The 15,177-nt window shown below is 60.0% G+C and overlaps 1 protein-coding gene and 1 long non-coding RNA gene across 5 annotated transcripts in view; one reads left to right on the top strand and one right to left on the bottom strand.

Moving 5' to 3' along the window:
- LOC106729778 overlaps positions 1-1,501 on the bottom strand; it is a 27,187-nt gene extending 25,686 nt beyond the window's left edge. For 2 of the 4 annotated variants that reach the window (XR_004316688.1, XR_004316686.1), the window contains exons 1-3: positions 1,029-1,501; positions 889-942; positions 465-608 (exon numbers count right to left, since the gene is read on the bottom strand). This is a non-coding gene — a long non-coding RNA (uncharacterized LOC106729778). The remainder of the gene's footprint in view (positions 1-464; positions 609-888; positions 943-1,028) is intronic. The other 2 variants (XR_004316685.1, XR_004316687.1) reach the window with 1 other exon arrangement.
- Positions 1-15,177, top strand: part of SMTN (smoothelin) — a 22,212-nt gene extending 7,035 nt beyond the window's left edge. Inside the window, 19 exon segments of the mRNA XM_032471711.1 lie at positions 133-226; positions 317-395; positions 490-587; positions 1,497-1,634; positions 1,636-1,818; positions 1,905-1,977; positions 2,559-2,630; positions 2,710-3,231; positions 3,422-3,594; positions 5,511-5,603; positions 6,688-6,840; positions 6,928-7,003; positions 8,049-8,213; positions 8,312-8,374; positions 8,597-8,663; positions 9,554-9,727; positions 9,926-10,043; positions 10,609-10,760; positions 14,874-15,177. Coding sequence (XP_032327602.1) covers positions 133-226; positions 317-395; positions 490-587; positions 1,497-1,634; positions 1,636-1,818; positions 1,905-1,977; positions 2,559-2,630; positions 2,710-3,231; positions 3,422-3,594; positions 5,511-5,603; positions 6,688-6,840; positions 6,928-7,003; positions 8,049-8,213; positions 8,312-8,374; positions 8,597-8,663; positions 9,554-9,727; positions 9,926-10,043; positions 10,609-10,760; positions 14,874-15,024 — 2,644 coding nt within the window. The 3' untranslated portion in view covers positions 15,025-15,177.

Genomic DNA, 15,177 nt, shown 5'->3' with positions numbered 1-15,177 from the left:
AGCCAGAGGGTGCGCACAGCTACATGCCCCTCTGCCAAGGTTCCGGGTACCCTGTCCTGGCCTCCACCCTCAGCCCACATCCTCCATGACCCGCCCCTGGCAGTGGAGCTTATGGTCATGATGTCCCGGCAGCTCTCAGCAGCGGGAGGCTGAGCAGCAGGCTGCTCTGGCACGGCTGGCGGGACGGCTGGAGTCCATGAGTGATGTGGAGGAGCTGACCGCGATGGTGAGGCCCAGGCCGGGGAGGGGCTGGGAGCTGGGCAGGTGAAAGCCTGGACCGCACAGCCCAGTACCTTGGCCTGCCCTTCACACACAGCTGCGAGGTGCTGCTGAGTACGAGGAACGCAAGCTCATCCGAGCCGCCATCCGCCGCATCCGGGCCCAGGAGATTGAGGGTGCGTGCCCTGCCCCGGCCCCACCCCTGCCCTGCCGCATGCTGCCAGCAGCACCTCCTGGCCACTCACCAGACACTCTTCCCTCTCCTTCCAGCTGCCACCTTGGCTGGGAGGTTGTGCAGCGGGCGTCCCAACAGTGGCTCAAGAGAGGACAGCAAGGGGCGGGCAGCACGCAGGCTGGAACGGTGTGAGGTAAGGAGTGCAGGCCAGGTCCTGAGCCAGGGATGCCAGCAGCACAGAGAACCTGTGTGTTTTTGCTAGACTGGGCCTTAACTGAGGGTCCCCCACCTTGTGTCTGGGAGACACTGGGGCTCCATCTCTGGCCCCTGCCCACTCTCCCAGGCAACCTCTGGTCACATGTCCCCACTCTAGAGTTTGTCTCTTCCCAGGTCTCCCCTCAAAGCCAGCTTGTCTACACTGCTCCCAGTTTCCTGTCTGTCTCCTATGACACCCTTGTTAACCTCCTTGCTCGCCTCCCCACCTCCACACCTACCTTGCACCCCGACACCAGCCATCCAGTCTCCACTCAGTGGACAGAGGGATCTCCCTGAAATGCAAATCAGACCCTGGAACCTGCCCAGCTTAAATCATCCCAAGGCTGCCCCTCCCCCACCAGACAGCCCACATCCTTACCTTGGCTTATGAGGGCCTGCGTGTCAGGCCCAGGCTGTTCACAGAGTCGACTCTATTCTCCAGGGAGTGTGGGTGAGAGGTCAGGCCATGCAGATTCCCAAAGTGGCCAGCAGAGGCCACTGGATCCCTAGTCCTGGCAGGACTAACCCCAAGCCCCCTGATTAACCAGGCTGAGGCCAGGGGTCAGGGTCCTCCACTCCAGGAATCTAGTAAGTCTGGGAATTCCCAGCAGGTCTCCTGCCATCCCCACCCCCTAGCATTAGGATCTGGTCCTTTCTGAACTGCCCTTGACTAGGCAGTGCCTGGAGGTTGGGAAATGAGGATCAGAGAACCGCCAGTGTGGTACCAGTGACGTACTTGTGCAGGTGTGCCTGCAGGATACCATGCCCAGCCCCTCTGCTTTGCATGCCCTGCCCTGCTGCCTGCCAGCCCGGGGAGCCTTGGCCGCATCCTGTGGGTCTCCCGCAGGTGCCGAAGCCAGAGGAACAGGAGCAGCAGGCAGAGGTCCCAGTGCCAACCCCAGCCCCCAGCAGCACCAGCCGGGATGTGACCACAGTGACACTCCTGCTGCGGGCCCCACCTGGGGGCACACCCAGCCCACCTGCCTTCGCCCGAAAGCTCGCCTACCTCTACCTCTCCCGAGCCTCCACTGGAGCCTGCCAAGGGCCAGTGCCCTGCTGCCGAGGCTCTGGGCAGCCCCGAGCCACCTCCCAGCCCGCCCAGGGCTGCCAGCCCTGAGCCCCAGGAGCCTCCGGCCATCCCCAGCACTGAGAGGCAGGTGGTCAACAAGGTGAGTCTGGATGAGGGGCAGAGATGCCAAGCAGGACTGCTCCTGAGTGTAGGAGTCAGGCCCTGCCATGCCATGTCTTCCTGCAGCTCCTGCCTGGCCGCACAGAGCCCCCAGCTGCCCAAGGCCCCGCCAGAGATCCCTCCAACACGAAGAGAGCAGGTGAAGTTTCCAGCAGGGATAGCTGCAGGCATCTGCCTTCCCCGGCCTCCCCTTCCCTTCCTGGAAAATGGGTGCTTGTGCCTAGACAGCTCCAGTCCCCGAAGGTCCCGGCCATCTCTGACACTCCTCCCACTGCCCCTGAGGTGTCCCCGCCCCTGGCCTGGCCCACTCCCCCACCCATGGCCAGAGGCCTCCCCGCAGCCTTGAAAGGCAACAGGCCTCAGGCACATTCTTTTCCCCAATAAGGGAGTGCGCCCATCTCCCAGCTGGAGCCGCGTGGGCAGTGCTGTCCGGGGGTGTCCCCTGTCCCCATCAGCAGGGAGGATCTGGGCACCCTTCCTCCAGCCCAGGCCTAGCCCCAGCCCCCAGGAGTGTCCAAGTCATCTTGGGGTCAGTGTGGGAGCTAGGGGGAGGGGCCTGTAAGAGATGCAGCTGAGCGGGAGGCTGGGAGCTGTAAGAGGTGCAGCAAGGGCCTGGGAGGCTGAGGAGGTGCGGAAGAGAGGACTATGAGAGGTGGACCCCACCATCCACTCTCCTTTCTCTGCCCCTACATGGCTGCCACCGCCTCCCCATGCTGCCAGACCTGGCTGGACCCCACCCCTGCCAAAGCTCCCTGTCTGTGCTCAGCCCCCGCCAGCCAGTCCAGAACCGAGGTACTGCCCGTTCCCACAGCCTCAGGTGCTGGGCAATCCCTGTCACGTCAACCACTGACAGGTCTCCTGTCCCTTCTAGAGCCCACCCCTCTTGCCAGAGGACCTTCCCGTTTCCAGCGAGCTGGCTCCATACGGGACCGCGTGCGCAAGTTCACATCTGATTCTCCTATGGCTGCTGGGCTCCAGGAAGGACCAGCCCGGGCAGCCCTAGGTCCCTCGACCCCGGCAAGGCTCTCAGGCCCCTCCCACATCAGCACCACCCCTGCCTCCTCCTCCAGTGGCCCCTCCTCACGGGGGCCCAGTGACACCTCCTCCCGGTTCAACAAGGAGCAGCAAGGAACAGCCCGGCCCCTGGCCCAGCTTCAGAGCTGCCCCCAGGAGGAGGGCCCTGGGAGGCGGGGTTTGGCTGCCAGGCCCCTTGAAAACAGAGCCGGGGGGGCCGTGGCCCGCTCAGAGGAGCCCAGTGCCCCGCTGCCCGTGGCCGTGGGCACTGCTGAGCCAGGGGCCAGTATGAAGACCACATTCACCATTGAGATCAAGGATGGCCGGGGCCAGGCCTCCACGGGCCGGGTGCTGCTGCCCACAGGCAACCAAAGGGCAGGTAGGCCTCCCTGTTCCCCATTGCTGGGGACCAGTGCCTGCAGCCGCCAACCTCTGCACATAGGACAAGTGCTGCGGCCGGGACTCAGGGTGTCTCCAGGGGGTGCACTGGGAGCAAGGGGTGCTGTCAACCTGGGCTTGCGTGGCCCTCACCCCACCTGATCCTGACAGTCATCCTTCTCCACCTCCAGAACTGACGCTGGGGCTGCGGGCGCCCCCCACCCTCCTGAGCACCAGCAGTGGGGGCAAGAGCACCGTCACCCATATCAGCAGTCCTGGGACCCTGGCCCGGCTGGGCAGTGTCACTCACGTCACCAGCTTTAGCCATGCTGCCCCTGGTAGCCGAGGAGGCTACAGTGTCAAGGTGAGCCCTCCCTCACCCACCAGCTTCACCCTTGCCAACCTCACAGAGACTGTTTCAGGCTGTTGGGCTAGCAGGGCTCCTCTGTCTGCCCTTCCCCCGCTGCACACCTGGGGAGACGGAGGCCAGAGGGAGAAGGTGGCTGCCCACAGTCCAGCAGATAGTTGGTAGCAGAGCGAAGGTCAGACCCTCACCCATCAGCCACTGGATGTGTCCTAAGCTCACTCTGTACCAGCTTTAAGCTTCCCACATGCTGATCTCCAGTCCTTATTCCAAAATTGGTTGGTTCATTCCTTGTGAACAGATGAGAAAACTGAAGCTCCAAGAGGGTGGTAAGGGCTTGCCCACCCTTCCTGTGGCAGCCCCAGTGCCCCTGCGCATACCCCATCCTGGACCTTGGCTCCAAGGTGCAGAGCCGCTCTTCTGCTCATCCAAGATCAGCCCGGCCTGTTAGGAGATTGGAGATTAGTGATTACCATCTGCGTCAACATCTCGGGGGGAGGTGGGAGAAGCATTGATGGGGGGACAAGCAGGGGGTGTCAGTCAGGTGAGGCAGCAGCCTAGCAGGTGCCACAGGAACTCTATACATCACACCCTTCCATTATTCATTCTGGAGCCCGGGATCAGCTGGCTGGGAGCTCAGCCAGGGAAGGGATCCCCAGCGGGCTGCCCAGCTGCACAGGTAATGCCCTCTGCGGTGCACCAGGGACTGAATGGGACTTTAGCCGAGGTGAGATGGTTAGAGCCAGCTTCGGGCCTTCTCAGGGGTGACAGGGAGAGGGTGGGAGCAAGAAAGCACCCTTCCCCTCCCAGAGCAGGACCTAACTGCTCTCTGCCAAGGGAATGAGGAGAGGACAGCTGAGGCCCTTGCAGTGGATGGGAGGTGCCACAGTGAGCCTGGGTCCAATACCACCAGCTTGCCCCAGCTTCCCCATCTAGAACCAAGGGGAGGCAGATCCTGTGCCCAGAATGCACTTGTTCGAAGTGTGTGGTTGATCTGAGCACCAGAGGCAGGCAGAGGACATTTATCTCAAGGACAAGACACTTGTTACAGCAGACTGCTCAAAGTCCCACCTCTCTGTGCCTCCATGTCCCCTATCTGTTCAAGGCTTTCTGAAACAGCATGGCATGAGGGCAAACAGTGCAGGCTTGGTGTATGACAGACTGGATCCTCCCAGCTTACGTACATAGTGGCCCAGACGGGCCCATTCCTTGCTCCTTGCCTCAGTTTCCCCACCTGTAGGGCATGGGGCCCTGCCTCAGTGATCAGAACCTCTACAGACTTGCTGCGCTGCTGGTCTGTGGTCTCTGCAGGGCCAAGGCCAGGCCTGGCGGTCGGCCTGCTGGGGCAGGCCACCCCTCCCCCACTCCCCCCTCTAGAGGGAGCCCAGAATAGGTTTCTATTTGGGCTACAGCCCCAGCTGGCGGGTGGCGGGCTGGGAGGCCAGCAGGGGCGGGGCAGGCCCACTGCCCTTGCCTTCGCCCTCAGGCCAACTGCAAAGACTCTGACACTGCCAGCCAGAAGCAGCAGTCCCTACCACTGTCCCCATCGTCATCCCACCATAGAGCCCCTGCCTGCACCATGCCGGGGGTACCAGGGCCTGGGTCTGAGCTGGCTGCAGCCCTGGAGGAGCGATTGGGCCAGGCAGTTGGAGGAGCTGCGGGCAGTGGCTGAGGCAGGCCGGGCAGCAGTGACCCAGGCAGCAGAGGCAGCCGCCTCGGCCGTGGAGCCAGTGGCCCGGGCAGCTGAAGAGCTGCGGGCGGAGACAGCAGCACTGAGCCGGCGGCTGGATGCACTGGGCAGGCAGGTGGAGGTGCTGAGCCTGCATCTGGGGGTCCCACTCGTGCCTGACCTTGAGCCTGAGCTGGAGCCCAGTGAACTGCTCCTGGCCGCTGCCGACCCCGAGGCCCTCTTCCAGGCGGCCGAGGATGCTGGGACCCCCGTGGCCCACCCGCCTGCCTTCAGCACCCGCCGCCGCTCCTCTGCCGGCCCAGCCCGCAGCAGCAGTCTCGTAAGTCCTGATGGGTTATGGGGAGAGGGGTGGTTTTCAGACAGGTTCTACCTCGGCTGAGTGACCTTAGATGTGCCACCACCTTCTCTGATACTCAGTTTACCTATCTGTAAAGGGAACTGGGGAGCTAGTGCTCCAAGACTGAGGCAAGATGGTGCCAGGCTCCTGGCCCTGAGACACGCGTGGCGGCTGCCCTGGCAGCCCCTGGCCAGGGCCCAGTCCCCACCCCCACCCCCTGCCCCAGCCCCAGCCAGGCCAAGCCTCCCCGAAGCAGCTGCCACCTCGGCTCTCCTTTCCCTTACAGCAGGCAGAGGGGCCCTGCCAGGAGGGGAGGGGCTGTGATAGTGGGGCCGGGGGCTTGTCTGCAAGGGGCTGGGGAGATGTCCTGGGAGGGGTGGGGAGCTAGGTTGAAGCTGGAGGCCCCTTAGAGGGTGGTTCACACATGGGGGGTGGGGAGCAGGGGTAAGCTTCAGAGAGGACTTGGCTCTGGGCAGCCCCAGTCAGACACCTGGTCAGGAGCCTGTGGGCCCTGGTCCAGCCCCCTTGGTGTGTTGGGAGGGGGGCATGTGCTGCCTGGGCACTGGCCCAGGAGGACCCAGGCTTTGGAAACAGGCAGGCCAGAGCACAGCCTGCCTGGAGGGGGCTGGGAATGAAGCAGCAGAAAGAACTCGGGTTCAGGAGCCAGGCCCACTTCACCTCAGACCACAGGCTGCAACACACTTATGGAAGGACTATGGGCAAGTCATGCAGTAACCCTGAGCCTCAGTTTTCCCTTCTGTTAAATAGGGACAGAAAATTCCTAGTGCTCATACAGTGCTTACTACTGAATGGAAATCACTGTCATTGCCACTATTAATTGTATTAAGATAATTTTAAGACACGGGAGGCCCTACAACAAGGCTCTCGGTGCCACATTCCTGAGCCGTCACCCACATGGCTGTCCTTGGTTAGGCAGTCTGATTGGCTAGTGGTATATCAAAGGCTGTGTTAGAAGCCCCAGGGTCTGGTCTCCTGTCCTTTGGGGGCATGGTTGGTTTTATCTACACCCCTGCTTAAACTCCATGCTGTCTCCCCTTCCCATCAGATGGAGCCAGAACCTGCAGAAACCCCGTCTGCAGCAGTGGAGGTGGCCAATGGCGCCCAGCAGACCCGAATGGACAAGGCACCAGAGAGGCGAAGCCCAATGAGTGCAGAGGAGCTGATGGCCATTGAGGATGAGGGTGTCCTGGACAAGATGGTATGGCCTGATCTGGTGGATGGGGGATTGGCAGGGAGCTAAGGCTAGCAGGCTCCAGGTGGGCAATGACAGGGGCTCTATCCGCAGCTGGACCAGACTACGGACTTTGAGGAGCGGAAGCTCATTCGGGCTGCGCTGCGTGAGCTTCGACAAAGGAAGAGAGGTAGAGCGCCTGTTGCCCCAACCCTAGATCCAGCTCCCCCCTCACTGGGGTCCGTTTGTGGATGCTCCAACTCAGTAACTGCCCTACCCAGTGTCTCCTTCTCTCCACCCGGCTCTTCCCTTCCCTCCTTCCCCCTGGATCCAGCTGCTCCCTTCCCTGGCTGCTTCTCTCCCACTAACGAGACCCAGAGCCAGTTTCTCTTCTCTTTCCTAGACCCGGTTACCCTCTCCCCCAACTACTCCTCCTTGGATCCAGTTGCTTCTCCAAGTACTGCCAAGGACTCCTTCCCTGAATCCAGATACTCCCTCTCCCAGCTGCTTCTCTCTCCCTGGGGTCCACAGATGGCCACCTTAGCCTCTGCCTCCTACCCACTTCCCCTTCCCTGGACCCAGCTATTCTTTCTTTCAGTTTCTCAATTCACTTGCTTCTCCAGACACTCTCAGTTCCTCCCTCTCTGGATCTAGCTGCTTCCTCCAGGGCCTGCTGATGCCACCCAGCCTCCACGCCCACCCACCTGTTTCTTCTTTAGGCCCAGTTACCCGCTTTGCCAGCTTCTCTCCCAGCTACCCTTTCCCTGGATCAAATTGCTTCTCAGATACCTCCAATTACTCCGTCCCTGGATCTAGACATATCTTGCTTCAGCTGCTCTTCTTCCCACCAAGACCCATTTGAAGGTCCACTCCACTACTGCCCTCACTCAGCTTCTTCTTCCCTGAACTCTGCTACTCCCTCCCTGGATCAAGATACTCCCTCTAGATTCAGATACTCATCCCCACAGAAACTCCCTTCTTGGATCCAAATATTCCTCCTCTGAGTTCAGCTATTCCATATCCTCTCCTTTCTGAGTCCACACCCCCATTCCCTGCCAAGTTATGGCTATCCCCTCACCCTCAGCTACTCCTAAAGAGGGTGCTTGTTCCCTGTGTCTTCAGTGTTGCTAACCAGTTCCCCTCCATCCCATCTTATGTGTCCCGTATGCCCGTGCATATGTGCTGTGTGGGTGATGGTGGCCCTTCTGGGCATGCATGGGGCATTCCCTGCCCAGACCAGCGGGACAAGGAACGGGAACGGCGGCTGCAAGAGGCACGGGCCCGGCCCGGGGAGGGCCGTGGCAACACAGCCACCAAGACCACCACGCGGCACAGCCAGCAGACAGCCGATGGCTCAGCTGTCAGCACTGTTACCAAGACCGAGCGGCTCGTCCACTCCAGTAAGGGGCTAAGCAGGCTCAGGGCTCAGGGTGGGAAAACGTCCACCTCACTGGCCCCATGCCTCTCACACTCTTCCTCTCGTCCCCTGCCCCTGCAGATGATGGCACACGGACGGCCCGCACCACCACGGTGGAGTCGAGTTTCGTGAGGCGCTCGGAGAGTAAGGCCGCCCAGCGTCTGCCTGTGCCTGCTTGCCTGCCTGTCCGCCTCCTCAGGCTCTTCCTCAAACTCTCTCTCCGAACCATTTTCATCTTTGTGTCTCTGTACAGCCATCACTTTCTCTTCTCTGCCTGCGACTACCACCATCCCTCCACCAGCCTCCTGCCCCATCTCCCACATCAAGCCCAGCACCTCACCCCATTCTCCCTCCTCTGTCTTGCAGATGGTGGTGGCAGCACCATGATGCAAACCAAGACCTTCTCCTCTTCATCATCCAAGAAGATGGGCAGGTGAGCACAGGAACCCACTCCCAGACCACAGAGGAGTCAGTGCCACAGGGGAGCTCACTGCACACCCATTCTACAGAGGGGCAGACCGAGGTGCTGGGAGGTGAGGGTGTATGGTCAGGGAGGGGCAGAGTGGGAGTCAGACCACTCCTACTCCCCTTGTGATTTCACCTAATCCTCAGCTGCACCATGGGGGAGGCCAGAGATTTGCTCAGGGTCTTAGAGGGGCCTCCCCACTACACTGAGCTGCGTGCTGGCCCTGCCACTTCCCAGTGTCTGCAGACCACATCCCATGTCACAGAGCACCCTTACACTTTAGCCCCATGAGGGTGGGGTGCACCCTATGTTACCGAGGATGTTGGGGCAGAATTCAGGATAGGAACCAGAGGGGTCCAGGGACTCTGAGTCAGAGACCTATGTTCAAGTTCTTGTGCTGCCCTCCATGCCCTCTGAAATTTGAGGCCCTGTTTCCTCATCTTTAGTGGAGCTGGTAAGGGTCCCTCCATCCTCTTATGAAATTTAAAATGACACATAAAAAAGGCTCAATAGACATGAGCTATTATTATCATGACTGTTACCACGTTGGTTGTCATTATTAGTTGATAGTGCCCAGAATATGAACTCACCAGTAACTTGACAATACAGCGAGCCTTCGCAGACAACTCCCCAGGGGCCAAGTCTGTTGAAAAGAGCTTGGCTCCCATCTTCTGGTCGTTTGAGCCTCAGTCTACTCCTCTATAAATTGGGTTTGATGAGGACACCTCCCTTGCTGGTCAAGATACCGCAGGAGTGTAGGGTCTGGAGCGCGACAAGACCCCTCGCTTGGTGAGGATGGGGTGGTGGCATAGGAGCGGCCCTCCTCGGCCCTAACAGTCATCTCCCCACCCCCTCAGTATCTTCGACCGGGAGGATGAGGCCAGCCCGCGGCCTGGCAGCCTAGCGGCGCTGGAGAAACGCCAGGCGGAGAAGAAGAAGGAGCTGATGAAGGCACAAAGCCTGCCCAAGACCTCGGCCTCTCAGGCCCGCAAGGCCATGATTGAAAAGCTGGAGAAGGAAGGCGCCGCGGGGTGAGCAGCAGAGAGTGGGGAGGGGCGGGGCCTAATGACTGCAAGGGGCGGGGTCTGGATAGTGGTGGGCAGGGGGGGCAGAAACGGGAAGAGCGAGGCTGGAGCTGTGGTGGGAGGAGCCTGAAGGTAAAGAAGGTGGGCCCAGCGGGTAGGCACCCCAATACTCCTGTGACCCTGCTCCTGACACCACCCCTGCAGCAGCCCTGGCGGACCCCGTGCAGCTGTGCAGCGCTCCACCAGCTTTGGGGTCCCCAACGCCAACAGTATCAAGCAGATGTTGCTGGACTGGTGCCGAGCCAAGACGCGTGGCTACGAGGTGAGCTCTAGGAGACCAGGTGGCCCAGCGGGCCACCCCTCCTCTCTGACCCTCGCTGCTCCCATCCCCTAATCCCAACTGCAGTCACCCTCACAGCCACCATGCCTGGCAGGGAAGATGGACATTCCTCTTCTGGGATGAAACAGGCTCAGAGAGGACACATAACATGCCCTTGGTTCCAGAATAAATGATTAGGTGGCAGGGCCTAATGAGGGCCCTTGGATGGTGGGGATGGTTCAGGCCAGACCCCACCCTTGAAGTCCCCTCCTCATTGCTCTGTGGGGGGCATTGGGTAAATTTCTATACATAAGGGAAGGAGTGATGAGGGCATGACCATGGCCTTAACAAGGTGGTACTGGGCCTCTTTGTTGCTCTGTCCCCTAAGTAGCAGACATGGGAGTCAAGGAACTGCTTTGGAGGAGGTTCATGTTCCCACTGCTCACCGGCTGTGCAGCCTTGAGCAAGCCACAGGACCTCTCTGAGCCCTGTCGTGCTAGGTCTGGAATGCCACAGTACTGGAGGGTGAGGGGCATGGGGGAGCTGACAGTCCTCTCACTACCCATAGCATGTGGACATCCAGAACTTCTCCTCAAGCTGGAGTGATGGGATGGCCTTCTGCGCCCTGGTGCACAACTTCTTCCCTGAAGCCTTCGACTATGGGCAGCTCAGCCCACAGAACCGGCGCCAGAACTTCGAGGTGGCCTTCTCATCCGCTGAGTAAGTGTGGGCCCCAGCCCTGCTGGTGTCGGCTGGGTGTCTGGGGCTGGGCATCTGGGCCAGGCCCAGCTGCCCCAAGGCCCCCTGGAGCTGGCCAGCCACACTGTCATTCAGCGATTGAGACCCCCTTCCCCAGAAAGCCCCCGTCCTCTTCCACCCCACCCACCTGCTGCTGAGCGTGCCAGGTGCCCGCCGGAACGAAGGAGCCGGAGGCCCGCCTACCAGCCCGGGCCAAGGCCCACCAGGTGGCCCTGTCCATATCCCCTCCATCCCAATCCTCTGCCCCCTTCTCCCTCTCTCCCTCCCTTTCTCTGTCCTGCTCTCCTCCCACTATCACCAGAGCTTCCTGCTCCCACGGGATCCCGGCTGGAGATTCCAAAAGGAGGCTCCTGGCCCGGGCCCCGTGCCCGCCCAGCCTATATAGGTGTTGCCAGAGGCTTATATAGGACATCAGCAAGCCCTCCACTTTGGAATCGTTGCCCCGTCTGCTCACTTCACCCTCAGCACCCTCCTCCATCTGTCTTCCCTTCTCTACCTTTCTCTTTCTGGTTCCCCTAGAGTTTTCCTCTTTCTCCTCCCTCCACCTCCTCTCACGCCTCCCTCACCCCCACTCCCTGGGGCACAGCCCTCCTCTTCAACCTTGGCGTCAATGCCAACGCCATCGCCCCCACCCCGCGTTCCCTCCCGCTTGCCCCGAGAGTTCTCTGCACCTGTGACTGATCTGGCCCCCACCCCTGTCTGCATCGCACACCATTAGTGATGGGTAGTGAGCGGCACGTCCACGATGGGGAGGGGGCATGCGGGGGGCTGGCAGACTGCAGCACTGAGAACGTAACTGAACTCATGTCTCTGTGTGTGTGTGTATGTGTGTGTCTCTCTGTTCTCCTCCCCTCTCTCTTCTCTGCCTCTTCCCCACCTACCCTGCTCGGGCCCCATCCCCTGCCCCTTCCCGGCCCCCTACCCTCCCCAGGACCCATGCGGACTGCCCGCAGCTCCTGGACACAGAGGACATGGTGCGGCTTCGAGAGCCTGACTGGAAGTGCGTGTACACGTACATCCAGGAGTTCTACCGCTGTCTGGTCCAGAAGGGGCTGGTAAAAACCAAAAAGTCCTAACCCCTGCTCGGGGCCCCACGGTGAGGAATGCCTCCTTGCTCGCCTGCCCAGTTACGCCGGAATCTGCTCAGTGGGGCACAGAGAGAAGCTGGGGAGATGGCGGGGGAAAGAAAGGGGAACCTGAGAAGAGCCAGAAGGAGCCAGACATGGCCCTGTCTTCTGGTTATTCAGGACCTAGCAGGCAAGAGCATTCTCCTAAATGGGCAGTGATGACCCAGGTGAGCAGGACTGAGGTGGAGGAAGCCCAGGAGGCCAGGGGAACCCGAAGGAGGCACCTGGCCCTGTGGGCAGGTCCAGGACAGTGATCTGAAAAAAGTACAAACTAAGCTGGGATCTGAATGACCAATTCAGGCTAAAGGAGGGAGAGGGGGTACCCAGCAGAGGGACCAGCCTATGTACAGGGATGGGGTCGAGGGAGCTGGAGGCCATGGTACACCCAAGAGGGGAAGGAAGTTTATTTAGTCTGGGTGAAGAGGGAGGAAGGGGTCACAGTCAGGAGTCTGAACTTCCTTCTGAGGACAACAGGAGTCATAAAAGATTTCCAAACAGAGAAGGGATGTATGTGGTCTGGTGGCATTCTAGAACAATCCTGGGGTGAGGCCTGGATGAGGGAGGGAAATGGAGGGGACAGACTAGACAGCTAGAGAAGCTTAAGTGGAGAGATGGACTTCCTGATGGATCTATTGGGGAGGGAGAGAAAGGATCAGGGAAGAGTCTCCGGCCTCCAGTTTGCACACTGGGGAGTTGGTGGTGCCATGCTCCAAGTTGAGAGGCTCAGGAGCAAGGCCAGTTTAACAGGAAGATGCTTCTGGTGGGGATCCTGGATTCCCAAGCCAGCTGTGGCATTTCCTGTCCAGACGCTTGACTCCAGGGCCACAGTAGAGAATTCAGATCCTGAGCTAACTGCCCATTACAGACCAGGAGCCCAGAGAAGGAGAGAGTTGGGCTCAGAGAGTGCTAGCGGGTTTAGGTCAGAGCTGAGGCCAGAAACTGGATCTCTAGACCCCCCAGTTAGTGGCTCTTTTCCTTGCCCCATCACTTTCCCCACTCATTTTGTAGAGAGAAGAAAAGACAAAGGCCTGGAGGGAGAAGGGGGATTGCCTGAAGTACCTGAGTCAGGGGCAGAGCTAGCAGTGCATTCAGATGCCCCTCGGGGCCTGGAACCATTGTAGGGTGCAGCCCACATGTGCACACATACACTCAGAGAGGCCGTGCAGGTGAGGGGAGGATGGGCTTGGTGCTGTCTCCAGGTCATATATGGACTTAGGAACTGCTGCCCAGCAGGCCAGCCTGGAGGGAGAGGGGCCCAGCCCGGCCTCGATCCAGTTGGAAAGTGTGACTCAGCCGTACTGTTGCTCGAATAGCCTGGTGTTTGGCCTGTCACTGGGGCAGTTGGAGCCCTGAGCCGTGAGCCCCGGTGTAAACAATGGCTTTATAAGGTCTCCAGGGAAGACACCAGAGGTGGGAGGGAGCTCCATGTTGGGGGAGGCCGGGATCCCTGGGGAGATGGCCACAGCTGGAAGAAGCTACAGAGAGAGGCTGCCCCTTTGCCATAGTACAGCTGGTGAAACAAGCCCAAACTGGGGCCGAGATGACCCCAAGGGCACATAGCACATCAGCAAGAGAGTCAGGAACCTCTCACTCATCCTAGTTGCTTCCCAGGACTCAAATGAGGCAAAGAATGACTATACTGTTGCTGTAAAGATGGGGAAACTGAGTCACAAGGCAGGGCTTCTCTAGCTTCCACAGCTGGCCAGGAGTGGAGCCTTGACCTAAACAGCTCTCCTGCTTCCCAGGACTCCCTGAGAGAGTCCTGGTAAGCTGAGAGTAGGCCCTAGTCCTACCATGGTTTGACCTTGAAGGTTTGACCTTGGAGGCACAAGGTAGGAGGTAGTCCTGGGCCCTTGAGTATCTTGGAAACAGGAGCAATTCCTGCCCTTGTGCCTTCTCTGCCAAAGAAAACTTGGTTAACAGCATTGACTGTTTACTGTATGTCAGGCATGGCAGATGGGAGGGAGCAGGGTAGAAGAGGTCTTGCTCTGGGAGGGAGGGGAAATGAGGCTGGGGTCACCCTCCTGGCGCTGTCAGTTGCTTAGTAGCTGCAGCCCACTCACCCCAGAGTGAGGAGAGGGCTTCTGCAATATGGAAGAAGGGGCCCCAGGCAGTTGCCAACACCCAGAGCTGGGGTCTGGATGCCATCAGCCCAGCTTTTCACCTACTAAGCTGTGGAGCTCGAAACAGATGACTCCGCTGCTATGTGACTCAGTTTCCCTCTGTGGAAGGTGCATCTAGCACTCTGGAAGATGGATAGAAGGGTGGTCCCACCCCTGAGCATAACGTAGATGGTCCAGTCTGTATTGATTGGGACACTCATCTGCCTCCCCTGCCCTACCCAAGGGGGTAATAAGGGTTAAAGAATGGTCTCCCACACATACACAAACACCTCCCTGGATGGCAGGGTTGTCCTTTGAGACATACAGGAGTTCCCAGGCTGCTCTGCAGGAGGTGCCAGGCCAGGGAGCTGGCAGATAATCTGGGGCCCAGAGGGTCACTGGAGAGGAGGGTCCTAGATGCAGGGAAAGATTTGATCCCCTTTAGGTACAGTGGTCCAACTGAGAGGCTTGTGCCAGCTGGAGTGTGCCATTGAGGGTGAGGAGACTGGCGCGCCCTCCAGAGAGGAGTGGGCGGGGTCAGGAGTCAGGACGTCCCCAGGGCTTGGGGTTGAGACCCCGACCCAGCACCGGGTCCGCTGGGATGGGGCAGGGCTCTCTTCCACTTCCACATACCTGGCCTGACTCCCCACAGGGGTGCCTCCAGGCTTGGGTGGGTGGGGCCTGGGGTTTCTGCCTTCCTGGAAGGCTTTTCCCCCATTCAGTTGATCAAGAGTCGAGTTTATGGAAGACCAGGAAGCTGCGGCATTGGAAAGACCTCCCGGTAGAGGGTAGCCGCAAGAGGCGGGGCCGACGCTGACAACGACCCCCGTGCCCCCTCCCCGCAGGATGCTTGTGGACTGCGTGCCCCTGGTGGAGGTGGAGGACATGATGATCATGGGCAAGAAGCCCGACCCCAAGTGCGTCTTCACCTATGTGCAGTCGCTCTACAACCACCTGCGGCGCCACGAGCTGCGCCTGCGCGGCAAGAATGTCTAGCTTCCCCGCCCGCACGGCCGCCCGCGGCAAGCTGCCCGCACCATCCAGGCACCATCCCCTCCCCTGTGCGCCTGCCCACCGCTGCCCTGTCTGTCGCGACACCTTCCCACGCATACACACGCAGCGTTTTGATAAATTATTGGTTTTCAAAGA

Source organism: Camelus ferus, chromosome 32 (genome assembly GCF_009834535.1).
Source record: "Camelus ferus isolate YT-003-E chromosome 32, BCGSAC_Cfer_1.0, whole genome shotgun sequence".
In the NCBI taxonomy this organism is placed as follows: domain Eukaryota; kingdom Metazoa; phylum Chordata; class Mammalia; order Artiodactyla; family Camelidae; genus Camelus; species Camelus ferus.
The sequence above is the reverse complement of the archived record's forward strand: the minus strand, read 5'-3'. Positions and strand labels throughout refer to the sequence as shown.